Source organism: Mercenaria mercenaria, unplaced genomic scaffold (genome assembly GCF_021730395.1).
Source record: "Mercenaria mercenaria strain notata unplaced genomic scaffold, MADL_Memer_1 contig_4319, whole genome shotgun sequence".
Taxonomy (NCBI): Eukaryota; Metazoa; Mollusca; class Bivalvia; order Venerida; family Veneridae; genus Mercenaria; species Mercenaria mercenaria.
The window spans coordinates 35,655-60,437 of record NW_026462540.1 but is presented as its reverse complement, the minus strand read 5'-3'; the positions used below and the strand labels follow the sequence as shown (position 1 = coordinate 60,437).

The following is a 24,783-nucleotide window of genomic DNA, read 5'->3' as shown; positions in this document are numbered from 1 at the left end:
GAAGAACATGTCGCAGCTAAATATTATTCAAAAGAAAAGCGAGCTCTTAAATGATTGCAGAAATATTTTCCGTTTACAAACACACTGAGAAATCAACACAAAAAATAAGACCACAAGTTATTACAGGTATTGCTTTGTCTAAGTTTCTAGTACAAAGTGGAATGTGCAATTATTGCACATTGAACTTTTTACAAACAACCTCTTCTACAATGGAAAATTTTTTCACGATAGCTTCAATTTCATTTCAAATATATTATCATTATATTTACATTGTAGTTGCACTACATCTGACGGTTAGAATGAGTCATATTCATATTATAGTATTGATGCATTTTTTTTTTTAAATCTGAAAACATTGAAAATAATACACACCTTGGGTTCTTTAAAGTTCAGGCAATGGACCAAGAGCATCCATATACCAATTCAGGGTGAAGTTTGATAAATAACAACGAAGAAGCAAGAGTTTTCCCGAACCGATATGTTTGGTCCGCATGCATGAATGCCTTCTATAACCTTCAAAAACACGAACACACGCTCATACATAAAGTGCAATGGGACTTCATTTTGGGTGGGCTTCTTTCTTTGAACGTGGCTTTTTTTATTGGGTATCTATCTATGTATTGTATTGCATACAGCTTTATAAAAATATATCAGTACACACCATATGGTCAAACTTTAACAATACAATTTTATAACCTTGATTTTATCATCATCACGTGTCTCTGTTGACATAGTCCTTTTGTGCTGTTGGTCAGAATCAATTTTCTTTTTTCTCATGTTCACGTTGATCCTTTATTTTGTATTTAAACATATGTGATGTAAGAAGATTTTCATCATAAGGAATAAATTGATATGACGTTGTTGAGACACCAACAGCCGAAGTAGTTAAATGGTTTGAAAAGACATTGATTAAATCTTTTGGTAGCATATGGAAAGTGGGATTCAACTGCTTGGTAAAACGTTAGATATCATCTAGCGTATACAGTGAGAAATATAAGTAAAGATGAGTAATATCAGATCAAATCAATTATATTGTTGTGAAATTATCATTAGGCTACTCCAAACGCGACATTTCGTTCGTCGGAACGTCGGCATCAAAGATTTCCTCTTCGAGACATATCTTTAAAGTATATGTTTATGCTTCCCGAAACACTTTCGAATTGTATAAAGTTGCCATTTTAACCTGTCCGCCAGTCGATCTGTTTGCACGCCCGCCTGTCCCTCCATCCAGAGATCATTGTCATTACAACATTCAATAAATTGACTTCTCACTCCAAGAAGTCGAAATAACAACTTTCATTCAAAGTATGGAGATACATTTTATGGCAGCAACACAACATTTCAAAACCGAAGTAGATCTAATCAAAGATAAAAATAAAAATTCACACGTTAGATCCAATGTTTTGATAATAAGTTAAAAGAACAATCTTTGTTCAGTTATCAATAACTCAAGCCGATTCTGCTATTATTTCATTATATGCATCAAAATATCTTCTTTATTGCTTTTTGTCAATCTAGAATATTTGGATAAATGTTTTATGTTGGTGACGGAATGTCAGTCCTAACAAAAGTGATAAATCGAAAATCACATTTATATGATTTCTGCAATAATATCTTGTTTTTATATTTAGCAACTGTGACATTGGCCTTCACCCAGTGTCCTCTAGATTGCTTTTTATTACCAAAAAAGAACCAATCACATTTTAAGACTATGTTTAGAACCACACCCGTCCGCTGCAATCAACGTTCACAGCGCCATCTCGGAATATTCAAAGTCATATACAGATTATATGTAAGTTATGCTGACGTTGAGCTAAGTACATTCTATATCGCATTCCAAAGCTAAGTTATAGAACGGAAATGAATAATCCAATGCCACTTATACATCTACCCGACCATCCGCCCAACGACAAAGGTTTCAACTTTGAGAAACATGGTTTATCTGGTTTCAAGTAAAATGTACTCAGCACAAAACTAAAGAGAAAAAACTACCAAAAAGTCGCTCACTTGCTTATTACATCTTGCTTGAAAGTTTACCAAACAATCTATTCATTAATTTGATGTGGCCTTACAGTGTAACTATAAATACGTTCACCACTTCAGTAGATACTTTGGATTTTGCGAGGGAAGGGATCAACATTTTTTGTAGTACTGTTTTTGACAACACTGGTGTCAGTGATTAATAAATCCAGCAAGTAAGCTTTCTTTCTTAAAATTTCAATTTAAAGGACCCTAAATAAATTAACAAAACAACTTTTAATACACCCAGCAGATATACTTATAAAGCATCCGATCCACAAATAGGTAACATTTCTATGCCTGGTATCCCATGTTTTTGTTGCTGTTTTTTTTGTTTGGATGGGGGTGGGGGTGGGGGGGGGGGCGGGTATTGTATCATTGAAAGAGTTGTGTCTTCTGAACAAGAATTAGTAAATAAGACGACCATAATAATATGCATGAATCACTACAGTCATTTTTATGACTACGAAATGATATACTGCAATAAGTTGATTTTTGTTGAAGTATCATTGAAAACTATAAAGTAAAACTTTCTACCTCTATATAATATTTTTGTCATGTAATTTATTATTTCTTTTTCAGTAGACAATACACGTTCAAGTTATACCAATGTTATATAAGCTTATCAGGCATCAGTATTTGATATACCCTAATAGCACTATTATAGATTATATATAGAACTTGTTTATTTGTGGACTGAGTACTTTAAGAAGTATTTTAATTGCGTGCTTGGAACCCTATTGCCGTCAAAAAGTTCTTTTGCTTGTAGCTTTAGTTTTCACTTTTACTTTGCTTAGGAGTCTTGAGTCGTTCTTTAATTGTTTCCAGCCATATACATGTTTACTGTGATACATCTTCTTTCATTTTCCACTGCTTAACAATTGTCAAAAAAGCCTCGTGATTACTTACACACTTTCACGAAGTGTCAATAACATAGTTACTTTTCCTTAGCCTAAGAGTTTTTTGCTCTTAATTACTTACTTAGTTTAATTTTTCACTGCATAAAACAGTTCTCACAAAATATTACTTTTTGAATGTAATTACTTTCACAGTTTAATTTTTCTTTTCTTTAAAACTTAAAAACGAACGATGTTTTGGAGATTTAATTTGTCCATGCCGAACAAATGAAAAATAATCTGTTTTACCACATTTTCTTATATTGTTTATTTTTTTTACCACTAACGGTTTTCCATTTTGCTTTTTGCGAGCGTTACGTCGGTGGTTCTATTATGGTGTCTAAAATATCACCTAGAAGAGCACCTTAAGTTTTCGCCATTATTTGGGATGAGACAGGTGAGTTCGATCCAAACTTTCCACAATAACGTTTCAACACTACAACTAAGATTAGCCATTGCCATTGAATAATCATCATTAAGCAAAACGTATTTTAAACTACTGTTGAATATTTGAGCATTAAGTTCCTTTTCTGTACACAGGATATTTTCGAGGCAAACAGTCATGATGTATTTTGCTGCACTACTCATATCTTCGTGCCTGGGGTATGCATATGCTTGCTCCTGTATCCAACTTTCAGATGCGGATAAATGTTGTCAGGCAGAGTTTGGTAAAGCAAAAAAATATATCTTAGATGTTTCTTCTTTCTTATCTCTTGCATTTGAAATAATGAAATTGGAATGAAACGTTGATATGTAGTAATTGCACTGTTATAGTGGCTGTTCCTACTATTGTTTCGTCTTTTTTTCTATCAAAGATATAAGGTAAGGGTAGATTTCCTGGAAGCACAGAGCACCCCCAAACACAGCCATAGAGCCATGCATCGCAAAGAAGGCAAACAAGTAAAAGAAATGGAAAATTATTGTAGACGGGTTGCTTAAAAATCCAACAAGTACATTTTAATTATATGCAAAATAACAGAAAAAAAAACGGGGGAAGGGGTAAGGGGTAAATAAATGGGTCGGGTGTTTGGGGGAAAGTGGAGCAAGAAGGAATGTTCAAAGGGACAAGACACGTTCTAAATAACGCAGCAACCCTACAAAAGCAGCACAGACACCCACGTACAAAAGACAAACACACACACAGGCAACTAAAGTCATAGCAGGATAATTTGATTCTGCTCAGGTTCATATGAAACCAAAAGTTAGCAGTAACAACATTGTACTCAATTTTGTATCTTTTGTAAATCTAATCCAACGGCTTTAGTTTTCATATATTTCTTTGCTCTTTTTACTTATACATGTATTTTAATAATTTTGCATACATATAACATGATCATTTAATAGTAGGGAAAGGGTAGTATTATGAGTTCTAACATTATCATTAAACGGTTCTCCTCAATAGTATTACACAAAAATGTACAGCATTTGGAAAAGATATAATCAACGAAAAAAGGAATTAACAAAAATGACGAAAAAATGAATTTTGGGGCTTTGATTATACTGGAGTGGGTATGGAAGATGTATAATTATTCAAATACTTGATAGACTATGGGGATTTTGTCTTATTTCAAACCGCTGAGGGTACTTTATGAATTTCTGATCTTTGCTGAAGATGTTGTTTTTTTTCGTCTGAAAGTGTTTCTTGTCCAAATAGAAGGGTATTTCGACATAATGGACGAAACGGTCATTGTCGCACTAAAAGGGTTTAATCCAAACAAGTTGCTTCGTGTTTCCCACATTCATCTAAATATCCATATTATTTCATGTTGTCACCTAATCAGCAATGTGTTACGAAGATCATTACAGAAATTAATGTTGTGTTATTTCAGGCGTTCTGGTTAAAACAAAGGATAATGGAACTATTGATGGTGATTATAAGAAGTTCAGAGTAAAACTTGCTGAAGTGTACAAATCAGAGGTGAGAAAAACAACGTTTGTTTTAAACTTCATTTATAACTTAAACAGCCTAATAACTGTCATTAGTTGTGTCTTTGTTTTGTTGGGTATAGAGCCATACTTCCAGAATTTAAGTCATATGACAACTTTTGATGGTGGAAGAAGACTTTAAGTAAATCAGCTAGATGACTTCCTCGTATGAAAAACTCTGACACCCGAATCGAAATTTCGAACCCACAATAAAGATGGGCAAGTAATCCAAGTCAGCGATCTAAACTACTCGGCTACGTGGGCACCGAAAAGTTCGCTCAATCCGTTGATTGAGGTCTAGAAGTAGGATTTTGATTTCAAAATAAGACGTTTGTTGTTTTATTTTGACAAAATGGCGTAAAACTGTATTTGACTTTGTCGTAGGTTGGGAAAAGAAAGATGGATAAGAAGTTCTTGTACACAGCTACAGATAGTGCTAGATGTGGCGTAAATTTGAAGGAAGACACGTTTTACATTGTTACAGGTTAATAACTTTACATTTCGTTGTTACCAGATTAAATGAATTTATACCCCTTCATCAGTCAAAATTACGTTTGCCAAATAATGCACCATTTTTTTTCAGCCGAAGCAAAAGCTATTGATTTAGCCCTAAATTTTATATCAAAATATAGTGAAGAAAAGTTTTGTTATATTTTCCGACTCGTTTTCTGTTTTAGAGTCCATACACGACTGAAATATGGGAAATCCTTTCATGTACTATCTTTCAAAAAGTCTATCATATTTTTGTTGGATTCCTAGTCATGTTGATATTTATGAAAACGAGGATGCTGATACAGCAGCAAAGAAATCTCTTTTATTACCACAATCTAATTTGAAATTACCATATACTGATTTTAGGCCAAATATCAACAAATACATTTTATCTAAATGGCAATGGTCATTGAACAATGCTTCGTTCAATAAGCTTCATGATATTAAATCTACTTTAGATGAATGGCGTCAAGGGTACAGATCTGTTCGCAGGGAGGAAGTTGTTCTTTCTCGTTGCCGAATAGGTCATACCCGTTTCACTCATTCTTATCTTCTGAACAAAGAAGAACAACCTGAATGTGTACTATGTCAAACACCGCTTACTATTTAACATATTTTAATCGACTGTGTTAACTTCGCTCCATAGCGCAGTACATACTATGACGTTCAATATTTGAAAGAGTTTTTGGAAAAAGTTTCAGTCGGCAATATGTTTACATGCTTTAAAATTTACTTTTTAACCCTTTATATGTTTATACATTTTTTTTTTAGAGATGCTTTAAAATTTACGTTTTAAAAACACTTGTTTTCGGCGATATATGGCCTTTTTGTGTCGCTTTGCCGTAAAATATAATTCACCCACTCCCTTAATACAAGACATTAAAATATACACAAAAATATTTTGGTGTACTTAAAGACCATTTAGTTAACTGGTAAAAGATATAAGGCATGCGAAATCATGATTTGAATACATTACCCATCTCACGGCCTCCAAACGAAAGATAGAAGGACGATAGATATGACTGTGCTTTCAATCGAGTATCAAATGAGGATGTGGTGGGGAACTGAGGGTGAATGCCGGGCGAAGTATTTAACCATTTGCGGTACGGATGACCCCCTGCCTCTTTTTAGTAGCACCCTGCCCTTTTTGAGCTCTAGAATTAGCACTATATTCAGGTCCGATTATCTTTGGACTTAGTTTCAAATGTGATCAGCGATCTGTCCTAACTTTCAGCAAAGGTTTGAATAGATTCTTAGAAGTTTGCTTCGATTGCAATAACCTTTTTTATTATTTTCTATAATTCATATATTGCTGATCAAACTTAACTTTTACAGAAGAAACTTTCCATCCAAGCAAGGATATATCATAAAATTCTAAAAACAGAAAATTCTCCATTGACTGATAAGAGCTTTTCTGGTACATTTTGAAGTATTATGCATGCCATTGAAACAGCTTTCAGCTTTTATTTAAACATGTACCAGGTTTCTTAATTCATTCAAAGAATTCTTAACCATTTTAAAGTCTTGCTTACCCTTTCTTTCGTATTCGCCTACATACATACTTTTTGTAATTAAATCATTGTCTCAGAATTTAACTGAAGCTAAAGCTTTTAGAAAACAACATTAAAATCGTATAGAGCATATCATACTGATAAATTCGAAACAAACTGTAGGTGACAAAACAAAGACAAGGACGATCAAAAAGAAACTAAGAATGCGATGTCTCATATAAAAAGAAATCTTACGAAAAAAACGTCTAAAATATGTTTACTTAATACACTGTTGCAGGGGACTACATCGATGTTAAAAACGAAAAAGGCAAGAAAATGAAAGGGATGAAAATACATTCATGCGGCTACATGAAGGAAGTCACCCATCCTACCTGCACAATAGCAAAGGAAAACTTAGTGAAACATCTTTGAGCGTGGAGTTTTAATTGAATACTTACAACATGTTTAGAAAGATACTATAAAAGCAAAGAAAAACATAGTGCACCGTCAATGAGCGTAGATTTGTTATCAAAAATGTATAATGTAAAAATACCGTAAAAGTAAAATAAATGGCTATTTTTGCATATTTTTGTCAGTTTTAAGTTGGTACTTTTGCTATTTTATCGAGTTTCACATAATAGAATTTAATCAAACTCTGCACATACCCTTGGTTATGTCTACCTAACCTAAAACAAAAAGAAAATTGATAGGTCACCCTATTAGATTTCGCTTAAATCAAATTACAACGAGGTGGGGTGTGGCGGGCATTTATACAACGCAGGTTGGTACGAAATACTCTTTCAGTGTTTGAGCAAATGACTTAGAAATATATATATATAAAATTATCAAACGGCAGATTTCTTAATAAGCGGATTTTAAGGTGTTTCTGAAGAATTTTGATGGCATAGAACGATGAAAGTTTCAGCCCTTTTTTTAAACAAAACCTATAGTTTACGAATGTACGGTACGGGTACGGTACGGGATTAGAAACAGTTGTGACTCAATGCAGAGTTTGAACGCTGGTATAAATAACAGACTCCAGTCGGATTGAAGCAATTTGAACTAAAAGTACTTTAAATGTATATATTTTGTAACTATGGTGATACTTACCCTAACCTTTAGTCAGTATATTATACATTTTGTACATTAAATGCATGCGAACATACAATAATTTGCGAATTTTTGCCGTGCGCGACATTAGATAATCACTTCCGGGCATGCACAGAAGACCGCATCAAGTCTGCAGTGAGCTATATCGATTAGAAACACAACCAAATTGGCACGGTGTTGGGGTAAATATCGACCCGTCCGGAAAAACTGTAGTGAGTGCCTTTAATCTGCTTATATGGTAGTTGTAAACAAAATCACTGATAAGTGACATTTCAAATTATATCATGAAATTCTTATCAGCATTTCTAATACGTTTCATTATCTCCATTGTCAATATCTTACGTTTTTTCAAGAGCGGATCCAGGATTTTGCATAATAATTTAGTAGGTGGAAATTCTTGGGTGCCTCGGAAATGTTTTGTGACGTATACCTAAACCGATATATATTTGACATGGTTTAAGCATGTTTTTTTATTACACAATTACTTCCTTTACATTTGTAAACATGCAATTTTACCTAGTAGATACCTTTTAAATTTGACTGTCGTCCGGTCCCATCCATCAAATATAAATACTACTGAAATACAGTGTTGTGAGCAAAGCGAAAATTCATTAAGATCACTGATGTCTCAATTTTAGGGAGTGTATGACAAACGCCTCGAACTCCATCCTCCCATCGGGAAAAAAATCCCAAATGCTCAAGTCCTATTTTTGTTAAATAGAATCACTTAAAATTTAAAGAATGCAACAGAAATGTATATGTTACAATCTTGATATTTATCAATTTCCAAATGGAATGAATTAAAAATTTGGATAAAACTGAAATATACAAAGGGGGAGTTTGTCCGCCTTTATAACATGAAGCAGGGTGGGTAGGATTTTGTCCATCTTCCAGTTTTTGGCAATCAAAACTGGCTGAGCGCCCCCCCCCCCCCCCCCACCACACACACACACACACACTCCTGGAACTGCCCTTGTTTATTTATAATATTTTCTTAAAGACAAGGTTTTCACAATGTCTCTTTCTTGTTGATCCAAGTTTTAATTTCTATAACATGTGTGTTCTATTGTTTTCTTGTTAAAACTGCAATAATTTAATATCGCTTGATCTTTCACCTGGAGTCAATACAATTATTTCGTCACCTCAGCAGCAAAACTGGAGTGCTTTACTTCATATTATGCACTTACTCAATTTTTGCGATGAGGTGACGATTTCGAGCATTCTGTGTCTTTAGTTGCCAGTTACTAATAACCCTACTGTAGTTGTTTTTCTAGATGGAAATTATATAATATTTATGTTTTGTCTTTGATGGTCTGTTTGATGACATTTTTAAACAACTAAACAGAAGAGTTTATTTAGTTATTTTTCTTGATATTCATCCAAGATAGCGAGTTTGTTTCTCTTAATTTGTACAAGATCTCCCGCATCAAAGGCTTAGTTTAAATATTTACACTAAGAGACAGTTCAGTCTAAGGATGAAGAACCATTGATCAGGTATAATTTATAATTGCTCTAAAAATCCGACATTGTTGGCTTTGTAAAAATACAGCTGCAACACTGCTATGTTATTTAAAGATATTTTTACTCACAACCGCAGCTAGTTATCCAAATAAAGGTTACTTATCATTTATCAATCAACCAATTTATGTCTTGTATTTCGTTTCGCAGGGTAATAATCAACCCATACAAAGTTGAAATGTTTTAATTATAACATATGTTGTAAATATTTGAATGAGTTAATGTGTTTGTATGTAGATATTGTGTTTCTTATGATATGCATTTTCAATGTGTATATATAAAATGGTTTATTTGGAAGATTATATAAAGCATACTTACTCATAAAAGTACATATTAAATCTGTAAGAAAAACTGGCATTATAATGCATGGTGGTAAAAGGGGATCTATTGAAAAATGACCGAAAAATTTGACAAATCATATACCCGTTGAAAAACAAATGTATATGATTAGTGTCACATCCGACCCCTCCCTATTATAGTGTCCGTCCCTTTTCTACTATGTATTGGTTATTCAAAATATATATGTATCAATAAATTAAGTTATTTGTAAACGTATGTCGTTGTATCTGCATTTTAACAAGTTGTTATCCAAACATGTCTAATATTATAAAGATACAATACTACTAAATTATCCATCCTTCACTTGGACAGGTAAAATTAAAACTTTATTTACATGTATAATTCCTTGAAGCTCTCTTGTAGTGATGTAATGGTTCAATAAATTTTTGAATTTTCACACATTAAAAACAATTTTATGAGAGAAAAAGCTGAACTGATTAAAAATCTTGAACTTCATAATTTGACTTTGATGTTTACACATTTGGCCCATTACTAAGCGGAAGGCATAATGTATAGACATGGAAAAATCTATTAATAAAATAATTATGTAAAATAAATCATAAAATGCTTCTTTGATACAGCCATATCTTGTGATGACAGTGATAAATATGTACCGGCAGTGGAACTTTGATAAGCTTGAACTACATCACTTTTAGACAATTCCATTTACTACCTTTCGAAATGAAACATTTTTTATTATAATTGAGTTTTATACAAACTAGCGTAATGCCTATTGGAGTGCATTAAGGCAGTGGACCCGTAATGACAGTCGGCAATCTCCGTTTGATTACGTATCATCATGTGCTATTTCGGCATCCTTCGACCATTTCAGAAAATTGCTTTTCCTTAACAACTAGAGAATGCCGAAATTGCATCAGAAGAATCGAACGAAAATACCAATTGTCATTATGGGTCCACTGTGTTAACAGCTTTGACAAAAAGCAACCTTGTGAACAGAAATCATTTAATGTTATAGCTACTTGTAAAAAGGAGAGCGCACACATCTCAGACATCCTGTGTAATAAATGTCTTTATTCCATGTTATTTCAGTGAAAATGAATATCCCGCTTTTTGTAACACTGTAATATCATTCACTTGTGAATACAAGATTATATATTTTTACACGTGCTTTCACCACACGTGAAAATATTGCATCTGATCTTATTTAAAAACAATTGAATCTCAAAACGAGTCAATATTTGATAGTCTTTTTAACCCTTACCATGCTGGACACGACTGATTCTGCCTTTGCGACCAGTGTAGATCATGCTCAGCCTGCACATCCGTTCAGTCAGTATCTTTTTGGAAAGCACCCCTTTTAACAGATAATGGTACTGTCCAAATTGAAAGATGGACAAGTTCATTATAGAAATTTAGTAGGGCAAGGGTTAATTATATTGATTTCTATCTAATGAGAAATGTATGTGAAGAAAGATTGTACGTAAATCTATTAAAATACATTAAATTTTCTTTTCATGTTAACATTCAATAAACTTTATATTCAGAAACCACGCAGCCATTTACTTCTACTTTTTTCTTAATTCAAAATAGTCATAATGTAAGCTGTTCTTAAGAATGAGGTCTAATCTTCTTACGTGTTGCATGATTTGTTTTTGTTATGTGTCTTTATCTGTTTGGGTTTAACGTTACATCGACACAATTATGTCATACTCTGAGTTTCCAGCTTTTATTGGTGGAGGAAGACACTAGACACTAGGTGCCCTTCCGGGCATTACTTTAGACATGGACGGGCAACCAGGTAGAACCACTGACCTTCCGGGCTTCCTCGCATGAAATAATTTACACCAAAAGCGAAATTTTGAACCCACGGCGATGAGGGGTGATTGCAATAATAACTAAATCGAATAAAATTAATTGGAATAATGTATGTGGTGGAGGATACATGTATTTAATCAGGCATGTAAACAGTTTTATATAACAAATGTTATTTATTGAGTTTGTGCTGAATTTAAATTAACTCCGCGAATCATGGTACGTCGAGGATATTTCATCACGTTCTGGATGAATTCCATTTGGATGAAAACACAAAGAAATCAGTAAGGCTAGGGTGGTTTGTTGTACAGAGTCTTTTGACAGATCAGTCATCGAGAATTTCATAATTTTCTCAACGATAAGCAACAGACAAACGTTTCATGATATCGTTCGATTGTTGGTCAATGTCCAGACTTAATGCCCTATGATATCAATATTGACACGGCGAATTAAGAGTCAACAACAGTTATTCCAAACAACCAGTTGACTTACATATCACTGGGCATTGGTAACAACTGGCAACTACTGGGACTTGAACTTGTTTCAAACCTGGTGTCTGGAAGATGCAGATAAGGCAAAACTGCAAGCATTAGTTTAGACAGTGAAAAGATGTTCGCAAGTGATTTGGACAAACTGAGAAATATCTCAGATGATTAGCATCTAACCTGAGTATGGGGATAATAAGTTTTATGAGTGATTACGTTACTTGAGTTAGCCCCATTTTGACTTTATATAATCAGTGTTGACGTCTTCCTCGGAATTAGTTTGTTTTTGCAAAGCACGGTTCATTACAAAAGTGATTTAATGCTTGTAAAAACAACCATCATCACCCACATCAAAGATGTAAAGGTCCATAATGTTTGCACCAATTAAAAAAATATTCCCCCTTTTTATTACATTTCAGATTAAAGTTTTGAGTCACCTTCGTTGAACCATTGAACTTGCCCTCATTGTATTAAAATCAGATTTGATATTATTGTTCCTCGTCACCATTTGCATAATATGCAATAGGGACAATACCTCTGGCAGAATTTTTCATGAATTCATCCCCTTTTTATACAAAGTTATAGACAACATCGTGTGCTTTCTTGCATTCTTAAATATGTATTCAATGAAGTTCCGCTTCAAATTAAATGCTTGTTCCGCATCATCATCGGCGTAATATATGACAAGGTTCAGAACTCTTCCACCAGTATTGCACGAGTTATATATACCCCTTTTACTTAAGATTCTAAAGCTTTTGTGCACGTTAATACTAATATTTTACTAATTATAGAAACCAGCCATAACTATTCCAACACATTGCTTGCTTTTCCCTATATGATGCTTTAAATTTTAGATGTACAAACTTTCCAAACAATTTTCTTCTTTTTCTCAAATCATGTCTCTGTACGCTATCCAACACTGAAATAGTCAATACTCTTAAATAATAGTCAACATTGTTTCTTTTCACAGCTCAGCTTCATATTTTCTAGTTAAATGGTTAATAGGGCTAATCTTTGCTTAAGTTTTCAACAGCCAATTTGGAATCAAACTTAGTGCTTCTTTGTTCGTTGTAACCTTTGCCGTTTGTTGATATGTGATTAGCAAGATCATCGTTAAATCACTCGTTACATAAAAGACATCAACCGGCGGAAGTAAATTAGATTTTTGATCTGCTTCTTTTGCCGCCCTGACTATTCTTGCTAATATCCAGGATAACTGTTTTCTGCATAATGTTATGTATAAGAGTTTTCAGAATTTTCAGAGCCCTAAAACACAAAAAAAGCTTATACGTCAATAGTTGGATGTCTATTTCTTTTATCTAATTAATATAGTCATAGTATACATGTACGCTCTTTTGTATTATTGGATATTAACCCTTTAAAGGTTAAGTGTTTAATACAAGGCATAGAAATTTAACAGAGGTCTCATCGCAGGCCTTCGCTACTTATTTAATAAGCCATTTACTTTAGTTTCACGTGTCTGGTTTTGAATGTAAACTGGACAACATTTATTAAGAATTATCGACATTGTCTAGTTTATACATTGTGCATACAAATGTTTTGTGGTAGAATATTTTTACATTAATCCCATTTGTCTTAAGAAGTCTATTTTCAAGTACTATAACATGAAGAATTTTCTTGTCTGTATAAGGAATTTCTCTTGAATACTTCTTTGAAATGCTGGATATTTTCATACCTTGCATCTGAAATGCAACGGAGTGTTTGTTGGCTTTTTGTTATTTTCAGAAAAAAAATACATTACATATTTTCAAATGTGCGAAGTTGGCGAAACGTTCGACACTGGACTTATAAACGCACAACGACATTCGAACAAAGAAAGACATTCGAATGTCCAAAGTCGTTGGTGATTCGAATGTCCTATGTCTTTCTTGATTTTAATGTCCAAATAACGTCGTTCTGTATTCGAATGGCGTTCTCAGTTTCAATGTCGCTCTGGTCTGAATGTCCAATGTCGTTCTCAGACTGAACGTCCAATGTCATCTCGGTTTGAAAGGATTTTCATTTGGTTCAGTAGTTATAGAGGTATGGACGTATGGACGCAATCATTTACATTTTCATTAACGGTTCATTCTTAAGTTTAAACCTGATTTAATTTGGTATTCTTGTTAGAGCGCCAAAAGTGGACGATTGGAGTTTAGAATTTTTCATGTAAGGAAGCCATCCAGCTGACTTACGGATGGCCGGTGATTCTACCAAGGTGACTGCCTGTGATGAAATAATGCCCGGAGGGCACGGCAATTAGCACTGTTCCACGGCGTTCCAATATCGCCACAGGGGACTACAAGTAGGCTTCTTTTAAAAAAGAAACCTAGGAGAGGTCAAGTGTTGCTCCTTTTAAAGTTATATCAGAGACATAAATAACAATTGTCATCTAATTGTTATCTGGTTATATGATAGGTTGTGCTATAGACAAAAAAAAAACAGTTTCCCTGTTGCAGGTCACTGCGACCTATTAGGGGTCATAGTCACTGTGACCATGATCTAATGACCTCAGAATCCATATGTCATCTTCAGGTTATGATCAACCTCCGTCAATCCGAGGACTGTAAGCTTAAGCATTTCCTAGTTACTGAATTTCATGTAAAAAGGTTCAAAAGCTATCGTCGCAATAATTGCACACTGAACTTGGCCCTGGTGAAAGCTGCCAAATTAGTATTTTACCATTTTTGCGAGAACCTCACCTGACAGGCTTGTTTGTCAACGGGCCCAAGAGAATAGCTTCTGAGAAGCTTTAGAAAAACTTAGAAGAAAATCCAAATCGAACGGACTTCTGCCGGAAGTGAAAAAAATATCATTCTTTTTTAAATGATTTTTTTTTTCAGATATTTTTTTTTGTTAATGTGCTTTTTGAAATTCTAAACGTTTTATTTGTTCTGGTTTATTACTAGATTTATTGTCGAATTGCCGCCTTGTTTTGATCACGTGATTAACATCTCCGACTATCAGAAGCTCGTAAGAACTTTTCTTATTCCGGCAGATCTTCCGAACGGGGCAAACGAACCTGCCAGTTAAACTGCAAATTCATTTAATTGAACGAAATTAATTTTAACGTGATTCAATTCATATGCATATCTTTGAATATTGCGAACAAAGAATAGTAAATATATATATCTATATATTTCTTGTTAATAACTGAACCGTTTCCAACATTTGTAACAATTACACTATATTTCTTTATTTTAAACGAACAATTATTTTCGTCTTAGAAGATTTCAAAACTTACTTGTGCGCAAGCGCATTGGGCCATTTTAGGCTGGCTTACCGTAATTTGCGCTAGAAAGTGAAATCTAACGCCGTAAAATTAGTAGATTAGTCTAAAGTCTTCTTGTTTGAAAGCCAACACTATGGAGAGGTTTTGATAGACCTCTCCAATAAGCTAAGTGCGTTAAATATAGATATTTATAATAAAGGCTTAGCGACTTTCAGTTTAAAAATAAGTAAATCAACTAATTCTCATTTATTTCCAATACTATATAGTCTGTTAAAGAAATTTAGCATTGATTTCCTGATACCTATTATTATTATTATTATTATTATTATTATTAATTTAATTATTTTTGTTATCGAATGATCAGGAGGCCAGTGGCTTTAAAATAATGAAACGTGCAAAATTAGACGGGTTAAAACATGTTGTACAGTACTGTTTACATCTTAATCTCGGCAATTTTTGCCTTTTTTATTAAATGAATTTTACATTTATTAATGTTTTGTCATTGCGATATCGACTAAAACTGCGGCAAATTACAGAGCAACCTGTAAGGTTACATTACTTCGACAATTTGCTCAAGTATTATTCTATAAATTACTCATGAATTGCTGAAATAAAATAATCATCTTAAAACTTTCATGAATATATATATTTTTTTGCATTCAAAAAATACAAGTTTATTCTTAAGACTGAACTTAAAAAACCCATTGGTTTCATTAACATTGTTGTCAACTTTGACCACTAAAAATCCGTCTGGTATTTTTTGATTCGCAGTATAAAGTTCGATCAAGAACAAATTTGGAATTTCCCCCATTATTATTTGCACAAAATGATTTATTTGCTCATGGTCCTTCTGTATATTCTACTTACTTCATATCTGATTTGTTAAGTTACAAATAACATACAAGATATGAAAAGTGTGTAACGGACTGATCGGGAGTGGGTTTCCGACGATGGATCAGGAATAGCGAAAACTCTCATGTTTTTTCTTTTTTTTTTTTGTATTTAGTTCGTTTTGAACTTGTTTCAACACAGATGTGCATATTGGTAAGCAACGTTTAACACGGAAACAGATTACTAGAAATACGTAAAGATCAAGATCTTTAATATAATTTATAAGCTGTGTGACCAATAAGTGCAAGAAAAATGTATTCCTAGGCGACTACAGATACATGATAATTCATATTAAAGTGTGTGTGCCTCACTTTGCTGTCCAATAAGTGCAAGAAAAATATAGAAACATATGCGGCTAAAGATATCTATTAATTCATGTCTAAGTTAAAATGTCAAACTAGCATAAATAGTATTCCCTATATATTCTATATAAACAGAGACATATTTAAAGAGCTACCAAACATACCTAGACTCATTTCAGAGAACAAATCCTTACCTCATTTGAAAGAGTTATGATAAAACTGACATAAAATGAAGAGAAAAGTAGGGGTCATGTATCTTCTAAGAGATATTTCTCTTGCCACATTTGCTTACTGTAAAAATCACACCAAATCACACTGCTGTGACTTGGAAGTACTACTAGTACTACAATTAAGTTTCACTTCACAAAATATAACCTCCTCTCCCACCTTTTTAACCGTTTCGGTAGCCTAGTGGTAGAGCGTCCGCTTCGAGTGCGGGAGGTCGTGGGTTCGATCCCCGGCCGCGTCATATCAAAGACGTAAAAAATGGTACTAGCAGCTTCCTCGCTTTGCGCTCAGCATTAAGGGGATAGTGCTAGGACTGGTAAGCCCAGTGTCAGTATAATGTGACTGGGTGGGGTATCATGCCACGTGTCTACGGCGTGATATTCCAGTGAGGCAGCACTATAAAGCTGGGCATTGTGCTCACTGCTACAAGTAGACTCCGTCGTTTATATGACTGAAAAATTGTTGAAAAAGACGTTAAACCCGAACACACAGACACACACACACTCCTCTCCCATTTTTTCTACAAAACTGTCAGAAATACATCCATAATGAAATTTAAACAGAAACCAGCTTTAATTTAGACCTCTTTTGCCATGCCAAATGAAAACTTAGTGTTCAAAAACCTGTCCGCCATTACGCGACTAGACCAGATGGCTCCCGCGTTGGTTCCTTTACTATATAGTTTGGCCAAAACGTGATTTGAGGGCCTCTTTAAATTTAATACAATATGTGTAATATGTATTATTAATCATTTTATAGGCTGATACCGATATAGCTGGTGAATATATAAACAGTATTCTAGCCTAAAAATGAACATACCATACATGTTAAATAGACACTATTCAAGGACTAGACAGTAATAGTCTGTAATACTTTATACAAATATACATGTATTGGCACATTCAGTGCATTTCCTCCAAATTTATTTAAATGTCTAAGCTCGTTCAATGTTTGCATTTTTTGTAGTTAGTTTCATTAAGATCCAAATGTTCACAGCGACTACATCGGTGATAGGGGTAGCGTCATTCCATTCCATTTTTAGAAATGATTTGTTGAAGTCTCCAACTTTATTTCATTCCCCAGCTACAAATATCTATACTACCTTATATTGACACTACTTTCTTTAAAAGTATTATCAACTTTTAAAGTTTATCGTTACAGAATGTTGACAGTTTCAAGAGTTATCTCCTATGAATTTGCAACCAAAGTTTAGCATGATTATGATTTCATGAAATGGAAAAAATAGCTTCGTCCATGTTATATACATTGATTCTTTAGAAATGCTATATTTTGCATTCGCTTTGCCTTTTCTCTAAGGATGCATACATGTTATTTCTAATTTATGTTCCTCATTTTTAATAAATGAAAATACCTTCGATTGATTTGATTCAGCTATTCCTGCTTGATCTTCGCCGTTGTCATAACGTTTACAGTATCCTAATCAAAAAGCATAGATTTTTTGTCTAAGAACAAGGATAAATATCCAACAAGGAAAGCTACGTTCCAAAAACACAGCCTCCGCAAACGGTAACCCAACATGCTGAGTGCACACGAAAAACACACACATTCTCACACAAGGCAAGCACACTAATAAAACGAACAAAAAAGTAACACAGTGGAGCACCGCCTTGGAACGGTCAATGGCGAAACCACCACTGGGGAGCTTAAGCCGGTTTATGGTGCATCTAACGTCACTCTTACCCTTAAGCATGTTCCAATGTCACAGGACAGTATAAACAAGTTCTCCCCGCCAGGTGAACTCTACCGTACGCAAAAGCAACAGAAGGCATATTATGTAAAACACAAAAATTCTCTTGTATATTTAGATAAAAAGCAATCCTAAGACGTATGTACTCAAGCCTAAAACGCATGTACTCAATGCCTTTGCAGAAGACAGAGAAACAAGGAAAACACCCTTAAGAGCCGACAAAACAAGTCAGAAGGCAGAAATCAAAATAGCTCAGTCCCGGTTGGATTTAAGAACTACCTGTCAAAGAGTCCTCCACCTGTTCCTTCAGACACAATCAAAGAGAAAAGCGTAGCGACAATCTGTAAAAGGGCTGAACACTAAACACGCGGTGTTTTTTTTTTTGGGTGGGGGGGGGGGGGCGATTGGGAGGAGAGTATGGTGTAACGCCGTCTTTCAACAGTATTTCAGTCGGCGGGCAGTGTTCCTGGATTTTGTACCAGTACAAACCTGTTCTCCGCATGTAACTACCAACCTCCTCACAATAATCAGAGGTGAAAGACGAATGATTTCAGACAGTGTCTTCTGTAAAATCGCCCCGCCTGGGGATCGAACTCACGACCCCGAGATACGTAGTTCAGCGCTCTCCCTATTGAGATGAGCGGGTGGGTTTAACATGCGGTGTGTTTCAAAACAGTTGGGTCATAACATCTTTTAATGAAATATTTCTTAACTTTACTAAATACACATCTTTTGTTAAAATTGTTGTACAATCTAACTAAACAAAAATATACAAGTTTATCACGAATAAAACTTCAAGCATTGCGTTGATAACTGTTACTTTCAACATTAGCAACACCTATCAACTGTAAATATCTGCAAATGCCTTTATTTACCGTATGGCAGCTGTAAAAAGACTTCCCGTATTTACTCAGTGTTGTTATATTTTCTGTTCCATTACATTCAATTTTTCTATGATAGAGTTCCACTAAAGCCGGTGCTAGCAGAGCGTGAGGGCTTTGGCACACTCATTACTTCTCATGAACAAGTTAAGTCAAATCTTTTTTCCTATAATGGTGCTTGGTTGCGTACTATGCTTCCAAATATCTTTTCACAGATTTAATTTTCTATATAACAGTAATCTAAAACTCGGTCACCTTACACTATTCCATCGACAATGTTTCTAAGTTCATCCCATTCAACACTCAGTGCTTGACAGTTTTGCATTGCTCGAACTAAATTTTCCAAAGTAGCAGTGGCTGGCATTTGGCGGCACCATGTGTTCAACATGTAATAGATTTTCATCAATGTGCTGTTCGTGTGATCTTCAGTAATATGTTCTAACTGTACTCGTGTAAGGCCAAGCTCGTATCCAAGTAACTGCCAGTTCTCGCCTATACAGTGTGATAATTTGCCTAAAAGTTTGTCATTTAGGTATACGTTTGGTACAGATATTGGCTTTCTACAATCCTGGAACCACTCTGACTTTGCTTTATCAGCGTCTAATGCATGGTCGGACAAATCAAGACATGGGACAAGCTTCTCGTTATTTAGTTCTTCTATCGTAGCAATATTGACGCTACCCTTCATGCCATGACTTCTGTGATTGCACCTGCACATCAATGTATACGGCGGACTATTTTCTTTTTTATCACGAAGTCTTTTGAATTCATGTATGATTACAGCTTCGGAATAACGCCGAAAAATATCAGCTTTCCCACCTTCAACTTGAAGAGATGGACATAGATTGACAACCGTCAACTCGATACCACTTAATTTCATTTCCGCGATTCCTGCATGATTTCTGTCAAGTCTTACAACGCATAAGTTCGTGAAAATGAGTGTTTTTCTGCTTGTTTTTACAATCGACCATTTTGCTATTAAGGCAGCAATAAACCGATGGTAAATTGTTTGTACAATATGTGAGTATTTAAATGAAATAATCAGGCGAATATGTGTCTGCTCCTTTCCTAGAAGAAAGTCTTGCATGTCATGTTTCTCTGGATAATTTCTCAGCAAGCTTGGAACAACATACCAACCTAGTCCCGTGGATGTTTCTGTTATTTCGTTAAATATTGTCGCTTCTGATACAATAAGGTGTTTTGTCAGAAATGCGAGTAGTATCTCCTGATACTCAAGAAATAGTCCATCTTGTCCCCATTGTCTGTCAACGAGACATTTTTCCAGTCTTGCATCTGTGAATAACATTTTCCAAGCTGGTCTGATCTCTGGATCGGTCGTAGCAAAACGTTCGCTTGTTATGAGTTTCTTGAATGCATCGATAAGATATTGTGGATCGAGTACAACATACTCTGATATCGGTTCCTCATCAAAATAAATGAAAGTGCCTTTTTCGTGGTGATATTTCAGGAACAACTTCACCTGTTCCAAATCACCCAAGGGATAATCGTTTTCTCTATCTATAGCCATTACCCATTCCAAAGAAAGTATTTCAATGTGTTTTCTTTCTTTCAGTGACTTTTCAAGCTGTATCCATTTTGTAGGTATTTCAAGCATATTTTTTTCCTCATTTCCGAGTGTACAAATGGTTTCTCTTAAAGCTGTAATTGATGCATCTTTACTATCCGTATTATCAATTGCAAAATCTTCATGATATAAACACTTAAGCATTTTAGTACCATCGAATAGCTTCCTTACGTCATCAAAATATTTCTCTATGTAACGCTTTTTACGCTCTGTACTTCCTTTGATTTTATCTTTGTGCGTACCAACTAAGATAACCTTAGGTTCCGTTCCGTCTTCTGAGCCTACAAATGAATGGATGGACTGCATCCAAAATTGGAGAAAATACTCCATGTTCCTGTCATTTGACTCAGCTGGAAAATCTTTATCTATCACAACTGATTTGAGATTCGACGACAGATCAAACACCAAAAGATAAATAGCCCTTTTGCTATGAAAAATTGTATGCGTAGCATAAAAAACATATTGTCCACCAAAGTCCCATATGTCAAACACGGTCGCAATATTTTCTTTCGATGGAGACGCTTTCCTGTTCAAAGCTTTTGTGAATGTGTCAATTTCCTTTTCAGATAAGACAGCAGTTAATTGCGTGTCACTGCAAATTTGTTTTCGCTTTGTATCTTTGTCAGATGCACAATGTTCAAAGCGCTGAATATCGGTTGACATATAAAAGGTCGTCTGCTGCTTGCATTGTGATCCTACTAACGTGGAGGTACTTAGCTCACTGTTCAAAGCAGCCGACGCCAAGCGTTCAGCAATGTCCGATATATGGTATTCTGCTTTTCTGTACTTCAGTTTTCCAGCATCCGTTTTAAAGCATGTGTAATGTTCAATGTCTACACCATTAGTACTTTTGATTCGTCGCACTTTGTTTCCAAGGAGTCTCTTTGTTAAAGATGTCTTGCCTTGTTTGTAGTTACCAACAATGTTTACACGTATTGACCGATCTTTTTCTACACCATCTTTTAGTGCTTTCTCGTACATATCTAATACATATGGATCAAACTTATATTCACCTGGAACTGAAAAACGAAATACTACTGTTACAGTAATGATCTTGATATTTGAGTGTAACAGAGATTTTTACAATTCTTGTCATAATCGCACGCTGTTTTGCACTCATCAGCTCATGAACACCCTTGGTAAGGCAAATATATAAAGACAACAATGAGATAATGTTCCATAGAGAGTTGATTTTGAGTAGATGAGCGTTACACACCTGGTTTTCTAAGCTGTTTCAATTGGCTGTGCCTGTTGGATATTTGCTGGGACATCTTTATTGCTGATTTCTTATGGTATGTATTTGGTCAAAATATAGAATTGTCCAAATATGAAAATAAATGCTTCTTTAAATATAATTATAGCAATATTTCTATTTTATATCTGATGTCCTTATAAGGGACCATAAAACATTTACTAAGTTTTTGTTAATAATACAAATCTGAAATATTTTTTTCTACAATAATTTCGATGCTACATACGAAACAGATGAAATATATCTTACCCGACGTCATTCTGGACGCACTTTGAATAGAACCAGCAAGCTAGAATAAAAAAACACAAAAAAGTTATTTGCAAAATGATTTCGCTTATCAAGTAAGGATTATACAAGGATTACACATTTGATACGTTTATTGTATTTTTGAAATTCTTAGGTACTACATTTTGTGGGGGTTGACAAGATATTTAGAGACAATATCAAGTAAGTAACATAATGTCGTCAAGAATACACAAGAAAAAGTAAAACAAATAATGGTGATGAGGGTATTATTGGGGATAGAAGGAAACATGGATGGGTGGGATGACGTGATACTAGGTGACAATAAAAAAATGAAACTAAAAGTAGAACAATGTTTCTGTAGAGGAAGGGTTATGTGATTGTGTTGGGTAGGAGGAGTAATGTGGACGGGGTGGATGTGGGCGGAGTGGACGACGGGATATTATGAGAAGATATCAAGAAACATAAGATACAAAAAGCAAAAACAATAAGTATGTCTCCAATTTGTAATTGGGAATACAAATTGATTTAGTGTTGTCCGTCTGTCTGTCTGTCTGTCTGTCAGTTTATCTGTCGGTCTGTCACAAAGTTTGTCCACGCAACTCCTCCGATACCACTCGACGAATTTACACTAAATTTCGCAAGAGTAATCACTGCCAAGTCTAGTTGTGCAAATCGTCAGCATTATCTTGTTTGATTATTTTCAACGGAGGTATGACCATTGATTCATCAAAATTTATGATTTTTTGGCCATTTCACTTCTATCATTTGACAGATTTCAACAAGCCTTACAAGAATGATAAATACAAAGCCTCATTGTGCACATTGTCCCCTTCTTCCGTTTCAATAATTTCAGCGGAGTTATGGCCCTTCATTCATCAAATCTTATGATGTTTTGGCCACTTCTCTTATATAACGGGGCGGAGATCAAACCTTAAGGAAGTAATCATTGCCAAGCCTCATTGTGCATATTGTCGGCATGATCCGGTTCAGTGATTTTCATCGGAGTAATGTTCCTTGATTTTTTGTTTTTGACATTTTTGGGGCAACTGCCCAGATATCACATAACGGAATTACACCAAACTTCGCAAAAATGATCATTGCCAATTGTCGTTGTGCATATCATGGCCTCGTACCGGTTTGGTGCTATTCAGAGTTATTAACTACTTCTCTTTTATAATAGGACGGGTTTCCACCAAACCTTACAGGAGTGTGATCAGTGCCAAGTCTTATGGACATGTTCCGATTCAGTGATTTTCAGGGTGGTTATGGCTCTTTATCTGAAGAATCATGATATTTCGGCAACTTCTCATACACCATTGAGTAGATTTTCACAAAACCTTACAGGAGCTATCAGTGTCAAACCTAGTTATACATATCATCGGCATGTACCGGTTCAGTGATTTTCAGCAGAGTTATGGCCCCTGATTTGTCATATTTCACAGTGTTCACACTATTTGTTGTAAATGATCACCCGCCGCCAGGAGGCGGTGGGTTTATTGGTATGCTAAAAAATTTTCGCGAGTGGGACATGGAGCAAATCACGTGACAGGTTTTCGATCCTGTACAGATTTTTTTGTTCGTAGATGTGTGATACACTAATACTTTATTTAAATGATAAAATATTCTATTTATGATAATATATTCTATTTATATATATATATATTAGTATTTTCTAAAAAGTAAGAAAAAAAACTTGGGTCACGTGACACGTTCCGACCATCTTCGTAACACACCGTAAGTTACAACCATCTCAGATGACCGTGATCTAATTCACACGATCCCTTTGTTTACATTTTTATTTCTACAATTTTAGATACAAGAATTTTATAATTTGGTGGTTATGTCGGATTACTACGATTATCGGAGATTTGTGGAATTATGCTTTTTCTTAATATTAAATTGTAAAAACAAGTTGTGTATGACGTCATCAATATCCGCGTAGAACATGTAAACAAATAATCAGCTGTTCAGTGAGCTGATAACCTTTGATAGAGATTAGTAAATGGAAATGTGTTTACATTACTTCTGTTTGGATTCTGGTTAGGAAAATGCAGTTAGTTTGCATAAACTATAGATAATATGAAATTAGGCGCTGCCTATCTGGCGGGAAAACCTTGTCATACGGATTCTTTCTTTTTCCTGCATAAATTGTTCTTTCCGATATTTTCAGTTTGGCTTTCAGTTTTGACAGTAAGCCTGATGGTTTAACTCTTGTTACAAAAATTAACAAAGGAAACTGATTTAAAATGTTTTGTTTAAATGAACGTAGATCTCATCATTTCTTCAAATGTGTCAAGACTAGACAGACAAGGGAAAATAGTGTTCATGAGTTAAAGATAATAGTGATACTTGGGTGCACAGAATCTGGTCCCAAAATGCACCCAAACAGTGGCCACCAATTACATACGGT

General features: G+C 34.7%; 1 protein-coding gene across 1 annotated transcript; it reads right to left on the bottom strand.

Annotated features, from left to right (window-relative positions):
• Nucleotides 1-19,280: 19,280 nt before the first annotated feature.
• LOC128553784 (uncharacterized) lies at nt 19,281-21,876 on the bottom strand. Its single transcript, XM_053534963.1, has one exon. It carries the CDS (start codon nt 21,854-21,856, stop codon nt 19,547-19,549), a length of 2,310 nt encoding a protein of 769 aa, XP_053390938.1. The 5' UTR covers nt 21,857-21,876; the 3' UTR covers nt 19,281-19,546.
• Between the last annotated feature and the right edge of the window lie 2,907 nt (nt 21,877-24,783).

Coding starts and splice junctions, on each gene's coding strand:
- LOC128553784 (XM_053534963.1), bottom strand. CDS start 21,856: ATGTACGAGAAAGCACTAAAAGATGGTGTAGAAAAAGATCGGTCAATA.